The sequence below is a fragment of the Anabrus simplex genome, chromosome X (assembly GCF_040414725.1).
Source record: "Anabrus simplex isolate iqAnaSimp1 chromosome X, ASM4041472v1, whole genome shotgun sequence".
Classification (NCBI taxonomy): domain Eukaryota; kingdom Metazoa; phylum Arthropoda; class Insecta; order Orthoptera; family Tettigoniidae; genus Anabrus; species Anabrus simplex.
Genome location: NC_090279.1, coordinates 185,219,882 through 185,246,689, shown reverse-complemented (window position 1 = coordinate 185,246,689; position 26,808 = coordinate 185,219,882). Strand labels below are relative to the sequence as shown.

General features: G+C 38.8%; 1 protein-coding gene across 3 annotated transcripts in view; it reads right to left on the bottom strand.

The window, feature by feature from the left end:
• The window catches only part of Sf3b1 (splicing factor 3b subunit 1), a 127,614-nt gene that overhangs the window by 6,196 nt on the left and 94,610 nt on the right, over positions 1 to 26,808 (bottom strand). For all 3 annotated transcript variants that reach the window (XM_067158901.2, XM_067158904.2, XM_067158903.2), the window contains 8 exons: positions 26,119 to 26,264; positions 22,492 to 22,764; positions 20,550 to 20,771; positions 19,210 to 19,392; positions 16,493 to 16,681; positions 12,091 to 12,266; positions 11,205 to 11,477; positions 2,639 to 2,855 (listed from right to left, as the gene is read on the bottom strand). In XM_067158901.2, the coding sequence (XP_067015002.1) occupies positions 2,639 to 2,855; positions 11,205 to 11,477; positions 12,091 to 12,266; positions 16,493 to 16,681; positions 19,210 to 19,392; positions 20,550 to 20,771; positions 22,492 to 22,764; positions 26,119 to 26,264 (1,679 nt within the window). The remainder of the gene's footprint in view (positions 1 to 2,638; positions 2,856 to 11,204; positions 11,478 to 12,090; positions 12,267 to 16,492; positions 16,682 to 19,209; positions 19,393 to 20,549; positions 20,772 to 22,491; positions 22,765 to 26,118; positions 26,265 to 26,808) is intronic.

The following is a 26,808-nucleotide window of genomic DNA, read 5'->3' as shown; positions in this document are numbered from 1 at the left end:
AACGTGTAATTCCCAGTCTTATATTAGGACGAAAACAGTAATAGGCAATCCCAAAACCTCCCACGGCTTTATGTATGTAAGGTGCAACATCTGTTCTGGTCTCGATAACAATCGTATACGGTAATATTAAAATACTAAATTTGTGTTACTGTACTTACGAAGGAGCCATTTCGATTCCTGTCAGGAAGCCCAGTGACTGCCCTGAGGGAAATGCCAAAAACCTGTTCGGTGATACACTCGAAAAAAGTAAAAAAATAAACATCTAATGCTGGACATAATGTAGAAGTTTTGCAAGTAGGAGCATTTGATGAAACTCGTTCCATCTTCATGTAGAGCTGTCGAAATGGGCTCTGTCTCCTTCCAATTGTTGTGGACACACTCTGCTTTAGGATTTCCGAGGATTCTCTAAGCAATACCACCAGAATGCGATGCCAAGATGGTCCCTTATGCAAGTTCACCGCTGATCGCTTTTTCAGTACAGTACTTTCTCAAAGTAGCGCAACGACTGGGCGTTAACACCAAGATCCGTAAGTATGCCGTAGCCGCCCTTTCGTGAGATACAGTTTCTTGAAAAACGCACAATCAAGGATTTAGCGTTGATGGGACTGAAATTTCTGGACAGTTGATCCAAGAAATAGTTTCTCCGAGGAACAGATAATGTGGGATTTTTACAACGTGATTTAATTAGAATGCTCGTGTAACCATGTAATTTAAACGAATAATATGGGAAAACTAAGGTTAAGTTATGAGTAAGTTCCCACCTTCCAATGACACACGTACACAGGACTCAGTCAGTTAACAACACGGCGTAAGGGAGGACGTTAAATACGACAAGATTGTCTTTAAGACACATTTCAATAATCCTACCAAACTCAACTTCAACTACGGTTATTTTATCAAGATTTCCCCGATAAATCACATATAAGAAAATCCTGTATTCTTCAATTTATCTTCAAGATCGACAAAATGTACACGCCTCCAACATGAAGAACCTTATCGCTGTTTTTAATTCGCCATTTGAAAACTGACTTGTTGTGTTTTTAACCAACATGAATGAACTTTATCTCATCATCATTATCATATGTTTTAATTTTCGAGCCATTTTATCATATCTTTTAGCTTATGTATCATCTTAACATCAATGTATTTTAATTGTCTTGCCATTTTACCAATTTTAGCTGAAGATGTTCCATAATCGGAACGAAACATGTACTAGAGGTTATATGGATTATATTATGTAATTAATAAGTCTATTATATAGAAATTGATAAGTATTGGAAGGTGGGAACTTACTCATAACTTAACCTTAGTTGTGTTGAGCCAATACGGAATAAACATGAGATTTATAAGCTGTAATATGGGAAAACGTAGTATTCGAGAATGTATAATCAAGGTTCAAGTTTTAACTAACGAGTCACTACGGTCGTTTGGCGAGAAGTCGCGTGCATGCGGGGTAAGAGGTACGGAGAGTACGCATGGCTGCTGCACATGCACCAATCTCAAGTCTTGAGGCCTGACAAAAAACATCGGTTCCGTCTGCAGTGATTCTTGTGAACTAAGATGGTGCTGTGAAGTTTCAAAACAGTAGTGCAATTGTGCTTTAGGAACACATTTACTGTAGGTACTGCATAATGAACAGTTTAATAATGAACACGCATCTCTTTCAGAGAGCTCACACTGTTTATCGCGACTAATGTTTGTAGTTAGTGTAGTATATCTGATACTCGTGTCGCGACTTCTCGTGAGACGCAGATGGTATACTGAAGGCTGTGGAGCTGGGTCTAGCAGTGTGCGTAGAGGGTCATCTTTGCCCAGCACTTATTAATGTTATACATTTTACGTCTCACTGACTACTTTCACGATTTTCAGACGCCGAGGTGGCAGAATTTTGTCCTGCAGATGTTTAACGTGCCAGTAAATCTACTGACACGAGGATGACGTATTTGAGCACCTTCAAATACCATCAAACTGAGCCAGGATCGAACCTTCCAAGTTGGGCTCAGAAGGCAGTGCTCTACCGCCCGAGCTACTCAGCCCGGCATTCAGTACTTGACATCTCCCTGGTGTGTACTGTATGTACTCCACAGTGTGTTGACCTCCAGAGCCCAAGATTGAGGGCTCAAAACTGGAGAGGTACATGGAGTTTTGAAGGGGACAAAAAAGTCCCTTTGACACAATGTCTTACGATGTTGGCATGCAAAAGATCCCTGGCAATACTTCTGGTGTTTTCCTGACAGAATTCATTAAAACTTGGCCACAGATCATACAACAGAGTTTCTGTTTCTCTGCAATGTGGTAAAGTAGAATGTACTGAAATGGACATGGGGGCAGCCTAAATGGCACAAAATAAAAATGCTTGCAAACTGGAAAAAAAAAAAAAAAAAAAAAGCTTCATGTTGCATCGACACAGATAATTCTTATAGTGATGAAGGGACAGGAAAGTGCTAGGAGTGGGAAGGAGCAGCCGTAGCCTTAATTAAGGTACGTGGTGTGAAAATGGGAAACCATGGAAAACCATCTTGAGGGCTGCTGACAGTGGGGTTCGAACGCTGCAAACAGTACCTAAGGCTACAGCATGCTATTATTATTAGATAACTGCCAATTTTAATAAAGTAATTCTCTCACACAAGTAGCCTACCTGTAAGACATATTGAAGAATTTTATTGGGACCGAGAGCAACTCGTAAGCCCTCTATAGAGTCCATGAACGCCTGAACAAGGTGAGGTGATGTCTCAAAGATGTTGGGCCACACATGGTTCAGGAGATGTATGAGTGCGTCCTCACAACCAAAGCCGTATACTCCTAGTGCCATGTGCTTAATAGCTGCACATGCTGTCTGACGGTGGACCAGATCTCTGCAACAGAGAAATGAATATTGCTTTGACTGATTCTTCATCAAAGCTAATTATAAAGATTCACTAAAACATTCAAATGTACAATAATCAATGGAGAAATATTAACCCTTCTACACTCACATGTTGGGCCGATGACCTTCGATGTTAGGCCCCTTTAAACAACAAGCTTCATCATCATCATCACACTCACATGTTGATATATTTATGTGAGAGGTTAAAGTGAGAACACTCATGGAGCTGATATTTTGTATCTGTTGTGGGTAGCTGTTTCAAGTTATCTGTGTGGCTGTTAGATGGCAATACAGGACTGTGGCTGTAAGTTAAAGCATTAATTTGCATTTTATCCAGAAGATAGACTGCCAGTCCAATGAAATCCTTTTATTTTCGACAAATGAAATTATGGCAGTTCAAAGCTGTCATTGCGTGGATAAATTTTGCTTCGATGAGAGAACAGAACAAAATGGCAGTAACAGCTTCCCCTTCCCATGCTGACCAGCCACTGTGTGTCCTTTCTTCCCCCCCACCCTTTCTCTCTCTACCGTATTTCTCAGAGTCCAAGACAACATTTTTTCCTCAGAATCTCATGTGAAAAATCCAGGGTCGTCTTGCATTCGCAACCTAACGGTAATGAACACCACTGGCAGCTACTGCAGTAACCACGCCGCTTCCCTGCAACCACGTGCATAAACTCGACCTTCAATGACCGACCGCTTCTTTATTAGGTCTATAAGCTGTATCATTAGCCACGGCAACCAGTTGTACAGTGTCTCTGCATAACATCACTGGTTCTTGGAAAATCGTAAGACAGAATTGACATTCTACTTGGCGGAAGACAAGGCTAGCAGCGCGGGCAATCGGGCGAGCGACAATCCCCTGAATAGATAAACGAATGTCCCTGTATTAACCTCTAAAAAAAATTTCTCAAATCTGCAGAATGGTATCAAAACATGTGAACCTTCGAATTTTTTTAAAAATGCTATTTATTCGGGGCATCGACCTAAGAAGATCTTTCGCCCCTACTTTGCACCATATGTTGTGAACCTGCATGTATCTGGAAATGGCGGAGGTGTAAAGTGTTGAATGATGTGAGAAAAGAAACATTAAGGACGACACAAATACCCACTCCCTAGGCCAGGAATATTAATAATTTACAACTAAAAACCCCTGACCCTGCCAGGAATCGAACCCGGGACCGCCGGGTGACAGGCGGACGCGTTGCTCCCTATACCCCGGGGCTGGACTTCGAATTCTTAGCAAGGCCATGGCTACAAAGTGGCAGAGTTATAACGTGTCTACTCTACCTGACACTTCGTAAAATCAACAGTTTTACAGACAGCAGGAATATTTTTGTGACGGATTGTTGTACTGTAAGGACACGTGGACAGGTACTGCCGGCAAATTTTCATCGGGTTCTCGTCGATATTACGATGCCAATTTTAAGTTAATGTTGATTAAACCTTCAGAAATGAAGAATACAATAGAAGTCCGTTTTAGCGAGAATTCCTAACAGAGAAAAATTGACTTGTTTTAGCGGATTGTCGTTATACGCGATTTTTGTATAAAAGTCGGAAAAGCACCCATACACATTAAAATCGGTATGAAAAGGCAATCAGTTTGATCAAAATTTGCGTTTCCGCGGATGATATCCACACTACAGCTTACTTGTTTGTTATTTTTCGTGAAAGTATGTGTTTAATTCTGAAAAAATTATAGTACCGTATTTCTCCGGATCCAAGACAAACCCCACTTTCTCCTTCAAAAATTCAAATCAGACTCAAAAAGTGGTTTGTAAAATCATATAAATACCTTTGTTGTATAGTACGCATTTTAGATGCCGAACACTGGCTTTCGTTATGCCGCATTTACTCAGCGCCAGATATAACCGGCTACTGCTACATGCAAGTCTCGCTTGCCGGGTTCGGCCAACTTCAGTGGCTAGCGATGTATAGGTGTAATCGTGGACACTTAAGATCAACGAACGAGTTTATTGCGCCACGGTATGGCCATTCTGGCCTCAAGTTTTTCGTGTACATACCTCACAATTCCATCTTAGACTTCTTTAAAGCACCCTTGTCGCAGACCACAGAATGCATTTTTTGTACAGTATGCATTATTTAGCTATCTTTGTCTTCACGCTAACGTCAAATGTTGGCGTTAGTTAGGCCTATGCACAATTAATTTACATTTCAGAGTGTTTGATACTCATTAACTTAAAATCGGCATCATAATATCGACGAGGACCCGTTGTTAATTTGCCGGCAATACCTGTTCCGCGTATCTTTACAAAACTACTATCCATCACAAAAATGTTCCTGCTGTCTATAAAACTTAATTTTTCTAAGCGACAGTAGACGCGTTATAACTCTGCCACTGAGTAGCCATGGACTTTCTAAGAACTCGAAGGCTTGCATGTTTTGATGCCATTCTGCAGAATTGAGAAATGTTTTTGTAGAAGCTAATAGAATGTCATTCTCTCTTCACTATTTCCCAAGATCCAGTGACAAACACAGGCACTGTACAACTGGTTGTCGCGGCTAGCGATGTGTAATAAAGAGGCAGTCGTTTATTGCCAAATACGGTATCACTCAGAGGCTTCTGTGGCAAACATTTCAGTTTTCTTCTTCAAACGGCCTCGCCTAACCTAACCGTATATGTATCATGAAACATATTTGAAACGCATGTAGAGAAATTATAACCTCCTCAATAAAAATGTACATGTGAATAGCCTTTTTGAAATGTAACTAGACGCGTGAAAATATGAACTATCCTCTGAAATCAGTGATGTACTCTGCCATGTCTTGAGGTATACCACATTTTTACTTAATTTCAGTATATAACATTAAAATTAAGCGATTGTTTTCTTCAGCCTTTATTTATAACGAGTTAACAACTGCTATCGGACACGTTATTTACTCATTTATTACAAAAACATGTTATCCTCTTTCATTTTGAATTTTCTTTAGATTAGAGCAGTCGACGGGTTTTACTAATTGACTCCAACATCTCCTTCAAATTTCGACGAGAGAGCTCGCAAATGCACATAGTGAGAAAACTACACCATACCGAAGATGACTGATCGCATTTTGTGGCAAACGCTTGTTTTCTTATTCAAACAGCGTCACCTATCCTGACATAACCGTACTATACGTATGATGAAAACCCGCTTCAAGTGCCAGTAGAGAAATTATAAACTTCTCGCTATAAATTTACATGATAATAGCCTTTCCGTAATTTAACCAGATGCGAGAAACTTCTGAAATCAATTATGCACTCTGCCATATCTCGAGGTGTATCCCATTCATACTTAATTGCAGTATTTAGCATTAAAATTTAGCAATCGTTTAGTCAGCCTTTATTTTTAACGAGTTAACAACACCAATAAGCAAATTATCACAAAATATTTAAACTTTGTCCACCTATTCAATACATGCCACGTGCTACGTGGGTGAAATTTACATACAGTGAAACTCTGTTAAGAAGATTTTCAAGAGACTGAAAAAAAAAAAAAACTTCTTAAGCGGAAACTTCTTAAAAGGGGTAATGCCCAAAAACTTATTCTGTACTTTGAAATACGTGTGAAACACAGCCAACAGATTTCCTTGTTTGTGGACAATACCGAAATAGGCCGATATATAAAAGCTGCTAACAGAAACCCACAATATAAACATTCGATTATCATGACAATATTTTTAGAGATAAAGTAAAATAATTGAACATACCGTATTATAAATATATTTTACTTAATTTTACCCCGTGGCAAGATTCTCCCTTCTAAACTAGAGACATGTCCGGAATAAGCTGGTAAAAAAGTGTGATTTCATCGAGATTAAAAACATTGCAAGGTTTGCTTATTTTAGCAGGCAGAAACATTTCCTTCCACGCTTCCCTTTCCTCCGCACACACACACACACACACACACTCTGCTTCGCCACAAATTGTTTTGTAAACGATGCCGGCTCGATTTTTAAAGCGGTCCAGCCACCCGTTCGATGCGGTAAAAGGTACCCTTAATTTGCAATCAATTTTTCGGCTTTCTCCTTCACAATAGTCCCACTGAAAGGTATGTTTAAACTTCGCTGCTGTTTAAACCATATTAGCAGAGCTTGCTCTATTTCATCGTACTTTTCAGACTTAACTTCCTTGCAATTTGCTAAAGTATTCCCTGCAGAAGCAAAGATCTCTTCTTTCTTCGCTATAATGCCGTTCAAAGTAGACAGCGGCATCCCTAGCTCCTTTGCCAAAGCAACACGGGAAAGTGTAGATGACTCCACTTTCCTTATAATCTCCACTTTATCTTTTATTGTTAGTGGCTTTCGCTTGATCTCTTTCCTCAGAGTTCCGCTCATTTTCACTTAAAAAGGTTTGTACGTTGATATTACAAGTACAACTAACCTCGCGACTCCTATTCATAATAATTGCGACGCTACACTATGCTTGGCAATCCGTAGCTTAGGCTTACAAGATGCGAAGACAAGACGTGTACTACAGTTTGTCAGCATGTGCTTTCTATCTTCCTCCCACCCCCGACACCTGCTTCAAGGATAATGGCAGCAAATGGGAAATTTGGCAACTTATTCTTTGAGATTCTTAGAACCTAAGCCTAAATCCCTCCTGCATTCCTACTGGTTGTCATGGCAATAGGCGTAGTTTCTGGCTGTTTCGCAAGTACCGCATGGCCAAGCCAGTACTGAGTTTATTTTCCCGCTTCAATCCTCTTCATGCTATAGGTAATGAAGAAAAGAAACACAGGTTCGAAGTTGCAGAAATGAGTGCATAGAAAAGTATCTGGGGTATTACGTGGGAGTGATAAAGGCGCAGTAGCAACGCTAGCACATCTAAACGTAAACAGTTTCTTTCCCTGCGAGAATTTTATTTCATGTCTCCTCATCCTTGTGCTAAGTTCTAATAATGCGATGTAATAATTACGAGTGACACGATAATACAATGTTTAGCTCCTCATCATCATCATCCTGAACCATCTCCAGTTTCCCGGGTGTGGTATATGAGCCTCCTCCATCTCATCCTGTCCTTGTACCATTCTTCCTCCACCAACTTGTCCCAATCATGACCTCTCAGCATTACATCGCTCTTAACTAAATCTATCCATTTCCTTCGTGGCCTTCCCACGGGTCGTCTTCCTTCTACCTTTCTGTCAAATTCCTTCCTTGCAGTTCTGTTTACTGGCATCCTCTTCATGTGACCAAACCACTTCAGTCTTGATATCTGAATCTTATTTAGGAGAGAATTGTCTATTCCTACTTCTTCTCTAATTTTCTCATTCCTAATCTTGTCTTTCCTGGTTTTCTGGATCATAGTGCGTAGGAATTTCATTTCAACTGCCTGAAGTTTGGAATTATCTCTATTGGTCAGTGTTGTGGTTTCGAGACTATGTAAGAATTGGTGTATAATAGGACTTGTACAATGTCATTTTTGTTTTCATGGGTATTTGCTCATCCCACAGCAGGTGTCTTACCTGGTGGTAGAATTGTGTTGCCAATGTTTAGCTCCTATAAAGGTAAAAATTAACTTTCAATTTTATGCCAACACGTGGTATTGCAATGCCTCTGTGCTCCCACCAACACCCAGTTGGCTATCGACATTCGTTCAACTTTGTAGACGATCGGGATTTTTCGGCCGGCCGTTTGGCGGCATGTGTATCAGCTGGCTGCTGGCAAGTCGGCTGTTTCCTGCATAGAGTCGGGAAGTTGTTTTTGTTCACCTCACTAATAATGGACAAGGAAAATCTTATCAGTTTAGTTCAAAAATGTAATTTCCTCTACGACAAGACCCATAAGTATTATTGCAACAACATAAGAGAGAATGCCTGGAAGAAAATAAGCAAGGAAATGAAAAATCAAACAGGTTAGAATATTCAATTTTGTGGTAGATTAACAGTAATGTTGTGGACAAATACAATTTACGGTTTTTAATTAATGTTTAGGCCACCTCGATTAACGACTTCACCCTGTCGCAGCCCACAAATTACTGCATTAAAGTTTTATTAAAGCATCCACTGCGTGCTTTATGTTTCCCACGTAGAATCCCGTTCAATTCTAATCCGCTAGATGGAACAGTGGAGTGAAAATTTCGACTGATGGGTTCGATTCGATTCCACAAGGTGAGAGTGAGCATCTGGTGTCCGTGCTGTCATAGCATGACGTCGTCTGGCCTTGGCAAGCCTGCACAAGTTCTGTGACACCAGAGACACACCGCGAGTGCGCGAACGGTCTAACACAGGGTGCAACTTGCGCAGAGACTGGAGGGTTCTAACCATGGGCTGCTTTGAGCGGACGTTTTCTATCTCAAGGGACTCTAAAATCTGAACTATTTAACCGGGAAGTATATTTACAACAGAACACTTTCAATGGGAAAAATATACATATATCTTAATGCAACTGATCAAGGGACCAAGCATATAACACTTCTTATGCGGGAACTTCTTAACCGAGTTTCACTGTAAAACTATGTAGTGATAATTTTTTTATAGTCAGCTTCAATACGGACCAACCATGAGAAATGTCTCTTGCAATTTAACAACAGCTATCGGACACATTTACGCATATATTATGAAAATGCCCTCTTTCATTTCAAATTTTCTTCATGGAACAGCAGTCGATGGGTATTACTAATCGACTCCGACATTGCCTTCAAATGTCGACGAGAGAACTCGCTAGCGAGAAAACAATAGCGAAGGTAATCGATCGCATGCATCTTAATCGTTGGGGTGCATAAATATTGTACCGGGAAAATATTGTGCGCGCTTAAGCGCTCTTAGTAACGGATGAGGCAGTGATAGAGGTCTCGCTATAACCGGGGGATAATACACAGTTTAATACAGGAATTTTGAAAGGAATTGTCGTTATAACAGAGTTCTTGTTATATGCTGTACTCACTATAGAGGACTTCTACTGTAATTGTGCAGCCGCAAGAAAATACGGCACAAATACAGCCAATGTTCCGTGTTAGTTTGTAGACAGATAACTTAAAATGCGTAATGTACAAAAACAAAACAAAAAAGCATTCAGTGGCCCACAACAAGATCACTTTAAAGAAGTCAAATTAAATTGTGAGGCACGTGCGTGAAAAACACAAGGGTGGAATGGCCATACCACGGCGCAATAAACTCATAGACCTTCAACATCCGCATCTTCACTGTACATCACTAGCGGCTTAAGCTGGCAAGTGAGACAACTTGTTTGTTCCTTTCCTATCTTACTTAGCTTTGATTATGAAAACATTAGTTTGTTTTTGTCATGAGCTTATTTTGTTTCTCTGATATTTCGTGTGTCAGCAGATTTTCCTCAAACCTTACTTACTATTCTTTTTGTCTGTGTGCTTGCGTCAGTATTTTGCTTCAAAGGGTGGGTCATGTTCAAGGTTGAATGATTCTGAAGTGTTTGAATATTTAGATGCTTTAGAAAGTGATAATGAATTTCAGTCTGGCCAGAGTTGCCTGCTACAGGGTTGAGGGGACCATGCAGCCAGCAACTCAACACCAAGTGATGGACAGTGGTAAATAACCTGACTTTCTAAAGGGGCTAATGGCTTTGAGCGGAGAAGCTCCTTCAGGTGGGTGCTGGACACCCTGTGGAGGACAGGCCACTGAGATTCAGCATGCAGCGTCTGTTCTTCAGTTTAGGGGAGACTGTAAAAGTTGTCTTTTTGCATGTTAGGGATGGCCTCCTTGAAACCTCGCGGCCTTTAGGTGTGGCGAGCCCATCATAATAGCTTACATGAAGTGTCAAAGTGGATCAGGACAAGGAGTTGACCCACTACCTGGAACTCTCAGGACAAGAGTGACGTAAGAAGAGAACAGTGATAGTGATTACATTGCTGAAAGTCATTCCGATAATATCCAAGTGTAACTGTACTCCTAAAGATAGCCGTATAGTCACAGCTACTCTCAGTGCATTTGATGGGTGGATGGATGATGGATGAAAGTGATGTGTTTAAGTTAGTAAATAACTTTAGCATACTTCATAAGTGAACTGCACAGTAAACAATTCATACCGATACCAAATTATTCAGAATGACATGTTCTTTCTCTCAGGTTCAACACGTTCAATGCGGATAGGTGTTGATCCATATTCAATTTTAGTTGGGGGAAAAAAAAAAAAAAAGAAAAAAGCTCCTTCAAGCAGACTCAGAAGATTGGCCGAGTGCAAGAGCAATATCAGCAATAAGGCTGATCATCAAGATCCTATAATACATAAAAATGTATGGTAATCAATGGAGAAATATTAATCAACAGTTAGAATTAATGAAAAGTTTCTTAAAGATAACAAGCTGAAGAGGAAGGAAAAATAGACCAGTGTTAGCATGAGCAGGATATAAGTGTATGCACTTCACCTGTCCATGAGAGCATCCTCCAGGAGTGGCGTAACAGCATAGATGTAATCCTTGCCCATTTCACCAATGTACTCAAACAAGAAGGATAGGGATTTGAGAACACCATTCTGCACATTCAGTTCAGGTACACGATATTCATTCATGAGGGCTGGCAGTACTGTGAAGGGTGAGCAAGTTTCAGCAACAATGGCAATGGCTACGGTGGTGCACACACGGTTCTGCCGCTCCTGTACCTTTAGATTGTTGAGAAGAGTCGCCAGTACATCGTGAGGTCTGCAAAAAAAGAGAACAGTCTCAATTCAGTAAAACATTAGGAGAAAGACTGTGCAGACATCTATGAAAATTATTGCATTTTCATAGAAGACTGTGCAGACATCTATGAAAATTCTTGCATCTTCTATTCTAAAAATACATACATAACCCTGAGAACTTCAGAGTCCAGAAACTACCACAATACAAAAACTTCCCAACTGTGTGTAAGACACAGCTGAGCTGACTTCTCAGCTGGAGCCGATACACATCTGTTGCCAAAGAGTGGAATGAAAGATCACTAATTTTTCAATTTATATAAGATCACAATCGTCAACGATTTTCAAGAAAAAATGTTTTTATTTTCCATAAGAGTCTCATTCATAAGTGTCATGAAATAAAACACACTTAGGCATCGCCTAGTATTAATGTTGTAAACAAATGCTTAATGAATACTAATAATACCTTGTCAACCTAACATATGTAATTCTGTCATAATGAAAAATAATCTTAACATTTGTGCAACTGTGCTGTTTACATTCCTCAGTCAAAATTCCAATGTAATTATGAAACAGCACTTCATGCAAGGAAATTTACTTTGAAGTATTTTTGTAGCAGAGATCTAACAATAACTCACCCAATAGCTTTAGCAATGTAACCAAAGGTGTTGACAGTAGCTCGTCGGATTGCTTTTTTGTGAGCTTTTAGAAGTTCCAACAGTTCAAAGCAGATCCTCATCCATTCTCGGGCTGAAACGTACTCAGGCCCACGATCAGCTATTCGTCCCACCAGATCAATACAATTTTCTTGCACCTAATATTCAAGATAAAACAAATGATTTAGATCAACAATTAACTTTTAGCAAAACTACAGCAATTCTATGGCAAACCTAACAAGTATCCAATGAAAGTTAACCAGCTAAAATGTCACAATTTCCAGAATTTAAAATCCTTCTTTCCTGAATTTAGAATCCTTCTTTCATAGGGTATTCATAACAAAAGTTCACCAGCTGCAATTTCACAAAATTTGCAGAAATTTTAAATCTCTCTTTGAACTATTAGTTTTATCTGAGGAGGACAGAACTAGTATAATTTTCATATTTTACCACATTCTGTTGGTTGCTTCTTTAGTTATTTTTGTTTCAACTGAAACAAATTGTGTCAAAGTTCAACCAATACGTCTATTGTAAGTAAAAAGAGCTAGTCTCTCTAATTTATTAATTAAAATACGTAGTATCATCCATGCTTTTCTTCTCCAACTTCTCTGCAACAATTAGGTTCTTCAGCCTGTCAAAAAAGTCATTTATGAATTAAATAAAATTTAGAAAATACCTGAAAAAAGAAACAACTTATGACAAAGATGACAGGTAACATTCATTGTGTCATTCTACATTACTATAAATTTATATTCCACATCTTGTTGAGGTTAAGTCTTTTTCAACTTTATTTTATGCAACTATTTCAAAAATATATTTTAAAACTCCACAATTGTGTAAGTTAATCATTTCTGTTTTGTAAATATTTCTCTCTCTCCTGCATGTGCGTATGGTTAGTATCTGCACAATTTATAAATGGTCAAAACAGACAATGAACTTCTCAGGAACTAGCTGATGGGGACAGCCATTCAAAAACTGGTTGAAAGCTCTCCAACAACATAACTCCTTTACAGTTAAAAACATTAGTGAAGTTGGATAATTCACTATAATGTATTATTTTGTTTTCAGGGTCTGAACAGATTGTACTCCTGTTCCCTGCCTCTGCCTCTTCAGAAGCAAAGCACGAAGTCTAAAACTGACAACTTGTCAGCACTTTTCCTTTCTGTGGTAGAAATTTCATACTGAATCCACAGGCTGGTTGTCACATGCTCCTTTTTTGTTCCTAGTGGCCAAGTTACTTCCTACCAACTTTTGTCAAACTGACTGATGAATTCCTGCGTGCCATTTCAACAATGGCGTAAGGTGTTCGGTTTAGTTTGGCTGTGTGTGTTTATGTTCAGCAGAAGCTTAGGTGTATGTGAGTCTATTAAATTATTACCATTGGCTTAAGAATTTTTATTTTGCCATAATAATAATAATAATAATAATAATAATAATAATAATAATAATAATAATCGTATGGCCTCAGCTACCGTGTGCAGACATTTCAATTTGACGCCATCTGGCTGTCTGCTCGTCAATTTCGACGTTCCGTTTTACTCTAGGCCCCCACTAGATGGCAGACCGAGTAAACCGAAACTATCTTGGGCGTCTATTGCTGGGATTTAATTAATTTTGTCGGGTAAACACCAAATGTATCACCAGAGATCTTTTACATGCCGACATCGTACAACATAGAGCGTCGAATGGGCTTTTTTCCGCCCTTCAAAAATCCAACTACCTCTGCCGGGTTTGAACCCGCTATCTTGGGATCCGGAGGCCGACACTCTACCGCTGATCCATAAGTGGTAATGACATTTATCTATGTCGAATTCTGGGAGTGATGCCACATAATATTAATTTCAGCAAATGGTAGTGTTAGTTGCCATAAGACGTTTGAAAAAAATATTTTTTTTTAACCACAGGGCCAACTCACTCTGTGGTTTGGAAAATGTCGTACCATCAAACCATCTAGATTTTTAAATTTTTTAAAATAACTGTTAGGTTCTTCTGCTTGCTGAAGCTAATTTTGAGAAAAATTTACAAACTACCAGAAAAAGAAAACGTACGGTAACAGAATTGTACCTCTAATTAAGTTGTTTCTTTTTCATGTAGGCCTAGTTTGTAAATTTATTTTTTTCAAAATTAGCTTCCGCAGACTAGAGAAATTAACGGTTATAAATTGACTGAGTTTAAATTCAATAGAAATGGTTCACATATTACAAAAACCACTAGTCAATCTGAGAGTCTATCAGTAAGTAGACTTCACTATAGTGTATGTTTACTGTTATTCCACCGTCTATGAGCCACAGCTGCCGGCTAACTGACAGGACTTCGTCTTTCCATCTGACATAAGAGAACCAAGCGTATTGTGTGACTTTAACGATCCTGCAGGCCAGGTAGCCAACAGTAAAAATAAAAATGGAGTGTCTCACTTTTACCAATTCGGTGTTATTCAACTTGACTAGAATATAAAAAATGTACATATCCAATGCAGTTGATCTTGTGTGCATGTGCATGAAAGTGTACCCTTAACTTCACCCAGCGTCATTGTTTGTGTGGAAATGGCAGACAAAAGTTCGTTTACAGGTGAGGAGAGGTTGGCCGTGTGGATACATGAACATCCTCACACAGGATAGACCATTAGCAACCGCAAGAAATGAATGTCCGAAATGATGGAGCACATATGGATCCCATGGACAACTATGTACAAGTTCATTCATACTTTTGAACAACGTTAAATTGATGGCAATGTTATCAAACTTAATTATGTTTTGAAATGTCCATAATTTTCACATTTTCTATTTTTGCCATATAACTTCTGCCCTAATTGTCCTAAATCTACAACAATGATACTTATATATTTGTCATAAGATACTGTATTCCATATAATGATCATATCAAGGGTTGGATTTTACATTCAGAAGTCTATATGAAACAAATTAAATACTTCGTACATATTCAACCACCACAAACATCGTCCCTACAGATCGCACCATAACTATTGTGGTACTACCATCTTGGAACGCCACATGAGGGATCAAAGTAGAAATTTAGATGGTAATTTTATATCAAGCAATTAATCATTGAAACAATCAAGGAAACAGGCTGGCATGTGAGCAAAACCTCATTTGCATGTACTTTACAAGAGTGGTCGACTTAACGCCCCCCTATTTTCCAAGTTATGGTAAACAAGCCAGTTGGCACACCAGTGACAGCATATTGTGCAACATCACATTCCTAGGTGGACTGGTGAGGAGAGAAGAACCATATGAGGAGTACTTCATTAATATAAGTTATAACATTTCAACAATTACAAGATGAGTCAGCTGGGATGTCGTCTTGAGAGAAGAGTGGTACATGGACAGACAGAAGTGAAGAGTGCTCGTAAACCACACCCGGGCAACTGGAGTGGAAAACTGATGATGACTAGATGAGAGGACACAAGTTTTAACAAATAGTTTTACACTTCTCAATAATAATCAATTCATAAGATAAATGTATATACTGTATTTTTTAAAATTGTGTGATTTAATAAAATCTGATGATGTTCTCTCGTGAATACAACATGTGTATTATTTTAATTAAGTTGTTTCTTTTTTTGATAGGTATTATCTGTTGGTATAAGTTTTCTTTTTTCAGGTATTTTTAAAATTTTATTTATTCGTAAATTAGTTTAGACAAACTGAAGAATCCCAATTAACCCCATTTGCAGGGTTGGGTCGATCAGCGCTTAGGAATATTATTTCTTTGCAACTATGTGAATTCAGAACATGAAAGTTGCAGAAAATACTTCACAAGTTACGGGCAATCATACAAGAATTTCATTCTTAAAGTAGTTCAGTTTCTTTGCAAAGTAGCATCAAAAGTATGCAAAAATGTGATTACCTCTAGACCGTTTACTAGTACGATTTTTTACCTCATATATACAAATATATTTTATTTATAAAATCTAGGGGAAGGTTAGTGGGTCGTTGGCATTTACAGTGAACACACCACTCTCCTACAAGTAATATGAGGTAAGATTTGCATTATTTACCTTTCACAATAACGTTGGATATGCTGCGGACACTAATTCAAGTTTTATCCTTTCTCTAATGATGAAATGAAATGGCGTATGGCTTTTAGTGCCGGGAGTGTCCGAGGAAATGTTCGGCTCGCCAGCTGCAGGTCTTTTGATTTGACGCCCATAGGCGACATGCGCATCACGAAGAGGATGAAATGATGATGAAGACTACACATACACCCAGCACCCGTGCCGGCGAAATTAACCAATGATGGTTAAAATTCCTGACCCTGCCGGAAATCGAACCCAGGACCCTTGTGACCAAAGGCCGACACGCTAACCATTTAGCTATGGAGTCGGACCTCTCTAATGATAATAAAATACCATGGAGGAACTCACCTTTTCGTGCCTGTTCTTAAGGATGGGAGTTAGCCTAGGCAGAAGATCTTTGATGGGGGGAGTCATCTTAGTCATACCAATCACATTGACGATGGCCTTAAGAGCTCCCAAGATACTGCCCAATACTTCCGGATATTCTTCTCCCAGGTATTCGTACAGCACAACACCCAAGTGACCCATTAGTTTCTCCTGTAAAATAATATGGTATACAAAAATTAAGTACATAAATTCATTAGAGTCTGGAATACACAATATCATGTACAAAAGATGAGGTTTTAAACAAATAATTTATTACTGGAAAAAGGAACGGACAAGATACTGGAGTGGAGAACATGAAGAGAGCAGAAAGTTTCAAATGTTTGTGAAGTGTGATAGAAGAAAATACGAAATACATGAACATGCGGTAGAATTAGAGGATTTCTTCAAGTGTATCATCATCACCATCATCATCATCATCATAATATTCTAAAGGCTAAGCCTTGTCGCTGCAGCCACAGTTGTCTATCTTGAGCCAGTCTTTTCAACTCAGCGTAGGTCTTGCACTTCATCCTCAGAAGCACTCCTCATGTCGCAGAATGTGACCAATAAATTTTATTTTCTGTTTTTCAATTTAAGTTATCAGATTCCGTTCTTCTGCTATCTCTCTAAGGACTTCGGTATTGCTCTTCATTTCAGTTCAACTTTTCCTCTGCATTCTTCTCCAGATCCACATTTCAATTGCCTCTAGTTTTTTCTTTTCTTGCATTCCTCATGTCCAGCTTTCGCAACCATACAGAAGCACACTCCATAAAAAGGTTTTTGCAAAGAGTGTAAGAAGGCTAAAATAAATCGGAATGTTACAGTAGAAATGAATAGCATGTTGTACAAACAATGAAAAGGAACAAACAAGTGACAAATCAAGTCATTCCTTTTCCTGTATTTATCTGTCCGTCTTTCGCTTTATCCCACATTTCCCACATCAAGACTGAAGATCTGTCAAGATGGCCCCTCAACGAGCATTAAACCTGTAAGCAGGAATGAGCTCGTTGGGGGCTGAGAAGAAATAGGTTGATGAGGAGTGTGTACATATTCATGAAGCCGGTGGTGAATGAAGATGTGGAATATTTCCCGGTTCTTCTGAGTATAAGCAAATTATCACAAAATTTCTGTTTCTGTGCTGTTGCTGTCTTGTCTTGTTGGTTTTTTCTTACATTGCATTGACACAGATAGGTCTTACGATGACGATGGGATATGAGAGGGCTAGCAGAGACAAGGAAGTGACCCTTGCTTTAATTTGCCTGGTGCAAAAATGAGAAACCATGGAAAAACCACTTTCAGGGCTGCCAACAGTGGGGTCTGAACCTACTATCTTCCGAATGCAAGCTGACAGGTACGTGACCCAAACTGTGCAGCTTCTCAGTCGATTGTTTATCTTATGAGCTCTTATTCATGTTTCAATCTTTCTATATATGACCTGAAATTTGTACAGGATCTATTATGGACTCATATTAATCTATCCACTGGAGAAATGGTTAATGAAGGAAAGTATAGCAAAATGCAGGCCAGTAAAATTAAGTTCCTGAGGAGTAGAACTGAAGCAAAAAGTCTGGACAAGTTCAGAAACAAATGTAAGAAAAACTTCGCACAAGAGCAACCCATACAGGACAGAATGGAAAACAACATACAGTGGTATGGACACAGAAGAAGAAAGAATACGAAGGAAGATGTTTAATGTGAAAACGGAAGGAAAGAAATCTACAAGAAAATTCAGCCACAGATGGTTCAAACAAGAAGATTCAGCCACAGATGTTTCAAAGGTATGTGTAGAAGAAATAGTAGAAAACAGGACAACAGTAGAATGAAGAATGTGCGAAGATCCAAGACATCATAGAGGCATGTTCTCAACAGTTCCAGTTAAAGGATGAAATCTATTCTTAAGCATTATAATCACTGAAAGAATGAAGATATGAAAAAGGTTAGAAATATTTTAAAGTTTCCTTCTTGAATCACAGTAAACATTCTAGGGAGAGGGAGGAAATGAGAAAATCCTCCACGATCATTACATACAGTAATCAAAACAGTAAGTTTTGGAAAAGAACAAGCAAGTGCCAAAACAATATGTATAGGAAGCAGATGGGAAACAGCAACTTACTGTGTAAGTGGGGATGAAGTACACACAAAATAAATACAAGAATCCAAAATTTTCGACTGCAGCCTTCATCAGTGGAGGATAGAGTAAGAAAAGTGGTGATCACTGTAGACAAGTAAATGCTGTTGTAAGATAAAGGAGGGGGAGATGGGTAAGACAAGAGAGTGAAAAAAGCAATTATCTAATGGGTGCTTCCCTGGACCTGAGCAATTAGTCTATTCCCACAAACGAGGGTAAATGTTGAAAGACTATAACCGTGAAACCATCATATACAGTGGAGCCACGTGTGAATGGGGACAGGAAGATAGATCCACGTTATGGGTTTTGCAGGTACTGCGGTGGACACAGGTTTGGTTGCTCTCCATCGGTTTCATATACATAAGATATTTTGCTCTCGTTGGATGTCTTAACTGAAAACAATGGGACAGGAAGATAGATCCACGTTATGGGTTTTGCAGGTACTGCGGTGGACACAGGTTTGGTTGCTCTCCATCGGTTTCATATACATAAGATATTTTGCTCTCGTTGGATGTCTTAACTGAAAACAATAACTACCTATTTACACTATAGAAATGTCAGGAAATGTTACCTCTTGGCAAGTCTTCATGACAACAGCTATTCTTGAGATGAGATCGGCTGCCTGTTGTCGCACTTTGGCCGATTTGTTGTTGAGTCGCCACAGGATGGTACCGCAAATCTGTGGCAGATATGGCTTTACACGTTTGCCAAGTTGGTTTACAATGGTTCCGAAGCCATTCAGCATCACCACATCCTAAAAGACACACATCAGCATGAGTATAAAAAAATGACAGTATGATTTATATGATTAGAGATAATTTCTGGCAGTAAATGATAAGCAAGAGACTTATGATAATATTTCCAGGTGTAAGTTAGACATGCACTGTGTATCAGATAATACTAAGGCCCCATAAACTAAGAAATCACAGTAATATTAGCCGTTATTGTCACAGTATGCATAATACGGCAAATGTACGAGGAATACTTTCAACTCATTTTGGATACGGCACTACAGAATTTCATTGTAATGGATAAATTGTCCCAAAACACAGCACCACATTGTCTGCTGGATGAAATGGTGAGGTATCCTGTGCAACAGACAGATGCCCACAAAGCTTAAAAAGGAAGTCTACAAGATGGCCATCAGGCTGGTCTTACTGCACAGCTCCAAATGCTGAGCAAAGCACAAGCAGCATGTTCAGTAAAGGCAAACCAGAGGGATATAAACGCTGTAGTCATCTGCTGAGGTTTCTCTGTCTGACAATGTGCAATGTGTACGTGCAAGGATCCTTCAGTATCACTGCTATCAATGGGATACAGAATAGGCACGATGAAGCTCATGGTGTACAGAAAGCTCTTGCCATTGCAGAACCAAGGAGAGGCCAAGGGCACTCAAAAGCAATGCGATGGCAAACGGCTGAAACCGCTTACAGAAAGAAAGTGGTCTAGACACAGAAGCAAAGGGTTAACTCTCTTCAGATTAGAACTACTCTTGAGTGGTATTCAAGAGTCCTCACGTGGAGGGTACATGTATGGACAGGGAAAAGAGACTGTATGGAAAGTACTATAAATAATTTTGGAGAGAAGGAAGGAGTACCATCAGAGATCTCTGGGTAAATGTGAGTGAAAGAAAGACAAAGTCAAAGAGAAAGTCAGAAAGACAAAGCCTAAGACCACCTCCATCATTATTGTCTGAATACTATTCAGAATTAGTGGAGACAGAAAATGCCATGAGGGAACACACAATTTTTATTTCAGCAGAACTGTAAAAAAAAAAAAAGTTGCAAAAATAACTATCAGAAAGTTTATGTTCAAAAACAACTGCAACAAATAATACTGCAGAAATATGCTATATAAACAAAACTACTTTCCAACACTTCTTTCTTTATGTTCACTACTCAACACACTCACCTCTGTGGTCTGTTCCTGGAAGGCATACAGGATGCCGTCTATGAGCTGTTCTTCCAGACGAGAGTCTATGTCGGCAGCTCCAAGGTTGCCCATTATCTTCTCAATGGTCTCCATCACCATCTTACGGTACTGTTCATTCTCATCTTTGAGGTCATCCACCACACGATTGATGATCTCGGAAGCACCAACTTTGTTCGCAATTTCTACAGTTGTGTCGACCAGCTGTAACCAAATCATGAATACTTGTTTTACAATGAAAGAGTACATTAAAATGTAAAAAATCGAAATTGTAACTATTTACAAAAGTCTCGGATTTCTCCAACATTTAGGACTGAGTACAGTACGGCTTGTTTTTGTTTCACCTGAAAAGCAACGGGCACTGAAGTCATCAGCAGTGTATTCAGCATGAGTAGATATCTAATAATTTTTATTATGAAAGTACCTAATAATCTTTATTACTGAAGTATGTAATAATGTATATACAATCAAACTAAAATTTCTTTTAAAATCAATGTCTATGCAACATGACTTTCTATTTATTTATTTTTGCACCACTAATTGATACAATCCTCACATATAATCTATCCATTTTTAATGACATTGAATTGCGTTAAGCTTAGGCTAAGATACTGTTGATAATAAAACCTTCATTGAGACTTATTGAGACTTTTGAGTTTTACTCAAGTGGAGGACAAAAAAGCAAAAGGTATCATATGAAGCAAGCATCAAACGGAAGATGATGATGCAGAAAACCATGCAAACAGGCAAGCAGCAAAAGGAGCAGCAGAGCACTTGTAACACCAACATAAAATGGCGAGAGAAAGGAGTTCACCAGCACACGAGACAGAAGACATTCTGAGGTACATGAAGAGGTTTAGAAATTCTTAAGAGAACAAGAAACAGAAATTGTAATATAAAGTAATTCCCTATATTGTTAATGATGAGAAGTTCATAAATGAAACTCATTGTTGTATGCAGTAAAACTGAATTCACCACTGTGCATTACAATTGCAAGCAAAAATTTTACAAAACGTTTCAAGAATTTTATAATTATGATACGTGTTAGATTAAATGGCACATTAGATTCGAGTAAATACGGTACATTTAAGGTGGTGAAGGGAAAGACACAATATCTGCACTTTTCATGTCTCAATTAGTGCAGCCTTTCGTGATAACTATCATTTCTCTTGTTCGAAAAATGCCAAACTTTTGCATAAATGAGAATGTGTACAACAGTAAATAAGAATGTACTATTCCAAGAACATAGCTGCCAATCAGAAGCATGCTCCAATGCACATTTGAGTGCTATTCTTTGTTTATGGCTGGTGATACAAATTGAAAATATTAACGGTCAAGTTGCAAATGAGATAGATGGGGGAGATAGTCGCAGTATTCAGTTTTTAATAGGACAAGGACTGGGATTTGAGAAAACAGATGCATTAATCAAGGAAACATTATAACTGAGAAAATGTTTCATTGTAGTCGCCTCTCATAAAACAGTAATCAACTAGGCTTGAACCATCTTAGACGAGGCAGCATTAGCGTTTGATTTATCGCAGTGGATAGAGGAAAGTGGGAAGAGCAGTGGGTACATCAGTGGACTGAGTACAGTCATATGCGTCTCACATTACCAACAGGACAAGATGGATGTTTTACAGAAGAATTTATGAGAAAGATAAAAACAACAGGGTGAACTGAATGGAATGTGTCACGATCGTTCAAGGATTAGCAATGTTAAGAGCAAAAGGAACCACTGTATTACCAAGGAATGACCAAGTGACCAACGAAGCAGACAGTGTTCAACTCCACTCGGCGACAGTGAATTGGACGTAAACAAGTAGTAGTTCCTGGCACGGGTGGATCAACTGGCCTCAATGTCCTTCATATAGAGGTAAGCAAACGAAATCCTACAGTACTACTTTTTCTTGCAGAAGATACACACCTGTCTGTAATTGCGCCTGTCCAGAGCCATTCGATGGTTCCAGAAGTGCTTAAAGAAGTGCGGGAGAATCTCTTCCTTGATATACTGGGATTCCACACCATCAGTGCCGCAACACTGCTTCACCACCTTCAATACAATCTTCTTCATTTCTTCGTCAGGAGACTGAAACTCTCGGATCAGGATCAACATCACTTCTCTGGTATAGTAGTTGGCGTACTCAGCGTCCATGAGGGGGATCAGATAACCAATAGCCTTCAAGAAGGCAGCCAAACCCTGAAACACACAAGATGTACCATTAAGAAAAGAGATATTTTACATACATCAGACATTTAAAACTAAACACTATGGCACAAGAGCCCAAATAGGTCTTGGGCTACCAAGCGACTGCTAATCAGCCCAAAGGCCTACAGATTATTAGGCAATGTGTGGTCAGCGCCATGAATCCTCTCTGCAGTTATTCTTGGCTTCCTAAACTGGGCCTGATATCTCACCATCAGATATCTCCTCAATTGTTTCACTGTGGGCTGAATGGACCTTGAATCAGCCTTCAGATTTTAAAAAAACCCTGACCTGGCCAGGAATCAAACCTGGAGCATCATCACCCCTTGACTACAGGGTCTGCTCAACTTAAAAACAACTGTATTAGTTTTAAGATAAAATTATAAGGATCAGGAACATAATCTTGGATAATATAAGGGTCTATTTCTTTTTACAAGTTGTTTACATGGCACCGATACAGATAGGTCTTTTGGCGACGACGGGATAGGAGATAGGAAAGGGCTAGGAAGCAGCCGTGGCCTTAACTGACGTGGAGCCCCAGCGTTTGCCTGGTGTAAAAATGGGAATCCACGGAAAACCATTTTCAGGGCAGCCGACAGTGGGATTCGAACCCACTATCTCCCGAATACTGGCCACACTTAAGAGACTGTAGTTATTGAGCTCAGTTAATCAAATTTTCATTAATTATGACAGAGAACATATGTGCATCATTACAAATTACAATGCTTTCCAGTGTTCAATCTACAAGCCTCTATGAATTAACTATACACCTTCACAGTTATCTATTTGCAACCAGCTATTGCCGCCTCGGTCTCGCTCTGTTTCTCTAACCTGCCACTCAACTTACTCTCCTAGGAAACCTATCCTCCACCGTTCGCCCTCTTGACAGTACCACCGAAGCCAGTTATACACACAGCTTCATCCACAGAGTTAATTTCTAACTTATCCTGATCTTCTCATCCCAGTACCCTCCTGTTTGTAACTGTGATCATTCTTGCTACTTTCATAACTGTTACACCTAACTTATGAATAAGATTACCTGAGTCTACCCAGCTTTCATTCCCATACAGCAAAGTCGGTCTGAACATCGACCAGTGTAAAGATAATTTCATCCAAGAACTCACTTCTTTCATATAGACACCGTACTCAAACTAATAATTCTGCAGCCTTGTAGATGTACAAACAGCAGCAAGAAGATGAGAGTAGGAATCTGTAGTTATAAAATCCAGCGGCAGGGGATCGGACATTGAAATCCTTGTCATACCACTCCCATTTTTCACTTCCATCCTTGAATATAAACACCAAACAGTATAACAGGAATCAAAATACTGAACAAATGTTAATAGGCTGTTGTTCAGGATCCAAGACGTTTCAAGTCTAAAAAGAGTAATGGACAATCATAAAGAATTGTACATCCTCTTCTGATCCTTTACAGAACCAATTTAAAACCCAAACCGCTTCACATCCAAGTGTTACACTTTTCATGCATGTCAGTGTAGTATAGTCATTAACGTACAATTTATTAGCATAACAACTGGCAATAGTATTCTTTCACTATTTTACAACCGCTTCTAAGTTATATATACCGTATTTACGGGCTCCCCACCACCGAATAATCCCTGCAAACTAATTTTAGGAAGGCTCACTTTGAAAAAAAAATAAATGAACTAAAATGTCTTTCATTGAAAGAGTAACATAGGCATAAACAAACATTTCGTATCACTCTGCGAGTTCCACGTGTTTTTTACGCAAATATGAACATGTCAATTTACGGATATAGTTGCTTTGCCTAAAAATATTTGAGAAATAATATATTTCTCAAATATCACTGCTATAAAATATATTTGCCATGAAAATTATAAAGTAGGCCTAGGTATTTCATTCATCTGAACTTGTAGTAGGCTAGATTCCCTGTACATCGAAAGATTCGTTGTCTCTTGCACCACTAGCATCCTCTCCTAAATTACTTACAAATTCATTGCACGCCAAGTCTAAAACACTTTTTACACGCAGTCTTTTCTTTACACGGATTTTAACAAGACCGGTGGTGGATAACACTTTTCCGTGCAATGTAAACAGTTGAAACAAACACACCGGCGAACTCAGATGTTAGTTTTGCAATATGGTAAAATCTTGTTAATCCGAAGTCGTTGGGACGAAAGAATCGGATTTCGAATTAACCTCCAAATCGTACGTCAGAAATGCCAGCCCTATCCGAGTCAAAAAATATTCTAAGATCCGTTACTGCATGCAATTAACATTGATTCACAGTTTAAACCTTTCAAATGTAATGGAAAAGAACTATTTCCAAAATGTATCCAACAAGGTGCATTTACAGTATTCAAATAATGCACTTGGACAACTCACTGACAAACATAACTTCATGAAGAAAAAAAAAACGAAAAAAATAATTCAAAGACGAGAAGTCTATGCTGGCTCCCCTGTGCAAGTACTTTACTCACTGGATTACTGTACTGTATGCGTTTTTAGATGCCTTGTATTTGCACGGAAACTACCCGATGCCCTTAAAACATGGTCGCTTATCAAACTTTCCTATGACGAGGGGACGAAGTCTTTTGTTTCCGTCTGCATTGCAACACAGTACAGTGACCCCATCTCCTTTTAAAAAGTCTGTTTGGGCTAGGCATAAAAAAACCATTGCAGTTTCATTGGCATTGACAATATTGTCCGTTGCGTACGAATTGATTATAATTATGAGCCACGCTTTTTGGTCAACTGTTGGCATCGCCAAAGAGAATCACCAATGTTCGCGGATTCTGCTTCTTCGCTCACTGCCTGTTACGTGATACTCTGGTGTTCCTTAAAATGCTGAATACAAAAGAATTATGATTTCACCCGAACTTAGCAGCTATGGAACAAACTGTCAACACACCGATGTGAGTGAAAGTGCGGAAAGCTACCCATGCACGTTACGGAAGATGTATTCTCTCGTGACACGGATAAATTTTGAATTTAAATTACTGTGTAAAATACTCCCTGCTTTTTAAATGTAAAGACAGTTTTAAATTGAAAGTCTGAATTGTTTTCTGTTTAAATATGACATACGGGGGCAGTATTCCTCCATCTGCGGATACACAAAGCATAACTGTACACCTAATATAAAAAACTGGGTGAGCCTGGAGCGTGTTGCCAACATTTACACAAATAAAAGCCGCACCCCAATTGCATGTCTCGAACATTTTAAAAAACATGCGGGGATTATTCGTGAAAATACGGTATATATATATATATACACACACATACACGCACAGGAAAGCACTCTAAGGCTTTTCAATCGCAGTTCACTTTTACAGTTCCAAGTAACCTAAGCCAGAAGGTCTTTCTTACCTTACCACGATGTGTCCTGATACCCTTCCACAAAGGTTTCAGCACCGAGTCAAAGCTTTCAATACCGTATGGAGTAGCTGCTTCAGCCAATGCAGCGATGGCCAAGGCAGTAATGGTGCGGACCTTCTGCTGCTCATCCACCAAACCTGAGGGAAAAAAACAGAATAAGTGCAAGAGTATAGATCAGAGCAAATCTGGAATGAGTAGTAAAAATGGCATTGAACGGAGGAAGTTGGGAAGGTTGCATAAAATAAATTTCATTGCAAAGCTCGTACCGTTGTTCGTATAATTTTTCAAAAGGTTCCACCTTTACAATACTAAAAGATTTTTTATTTAATTAACAATTAACAAATATCGGTACATGTTTCGTCCATCTTGTGGACATCATCATCCGAATAACTGTAAGAATAAGTACAATAGACAAGGACAAAAACACATTAAAATGATTTGGATACATCAGTTAAAATGCATGTTAAAAAAAATTTTGTTTGGAGAATGTTCTGGAGCATAAATATCTGTTCTTTTTAAAATGAAGATAAAGATATTAAACACATGTGAAAGTTCAATGAATTATGGTAATCGAGCTCTTCTTGGCGTGATGATAATGTGTTAAAAATATGATTCAGATTACCGGATACATCAATTAAAATGCATGTTAAAATTTTTGGAGAAAGTTCCAGAGCACTAATA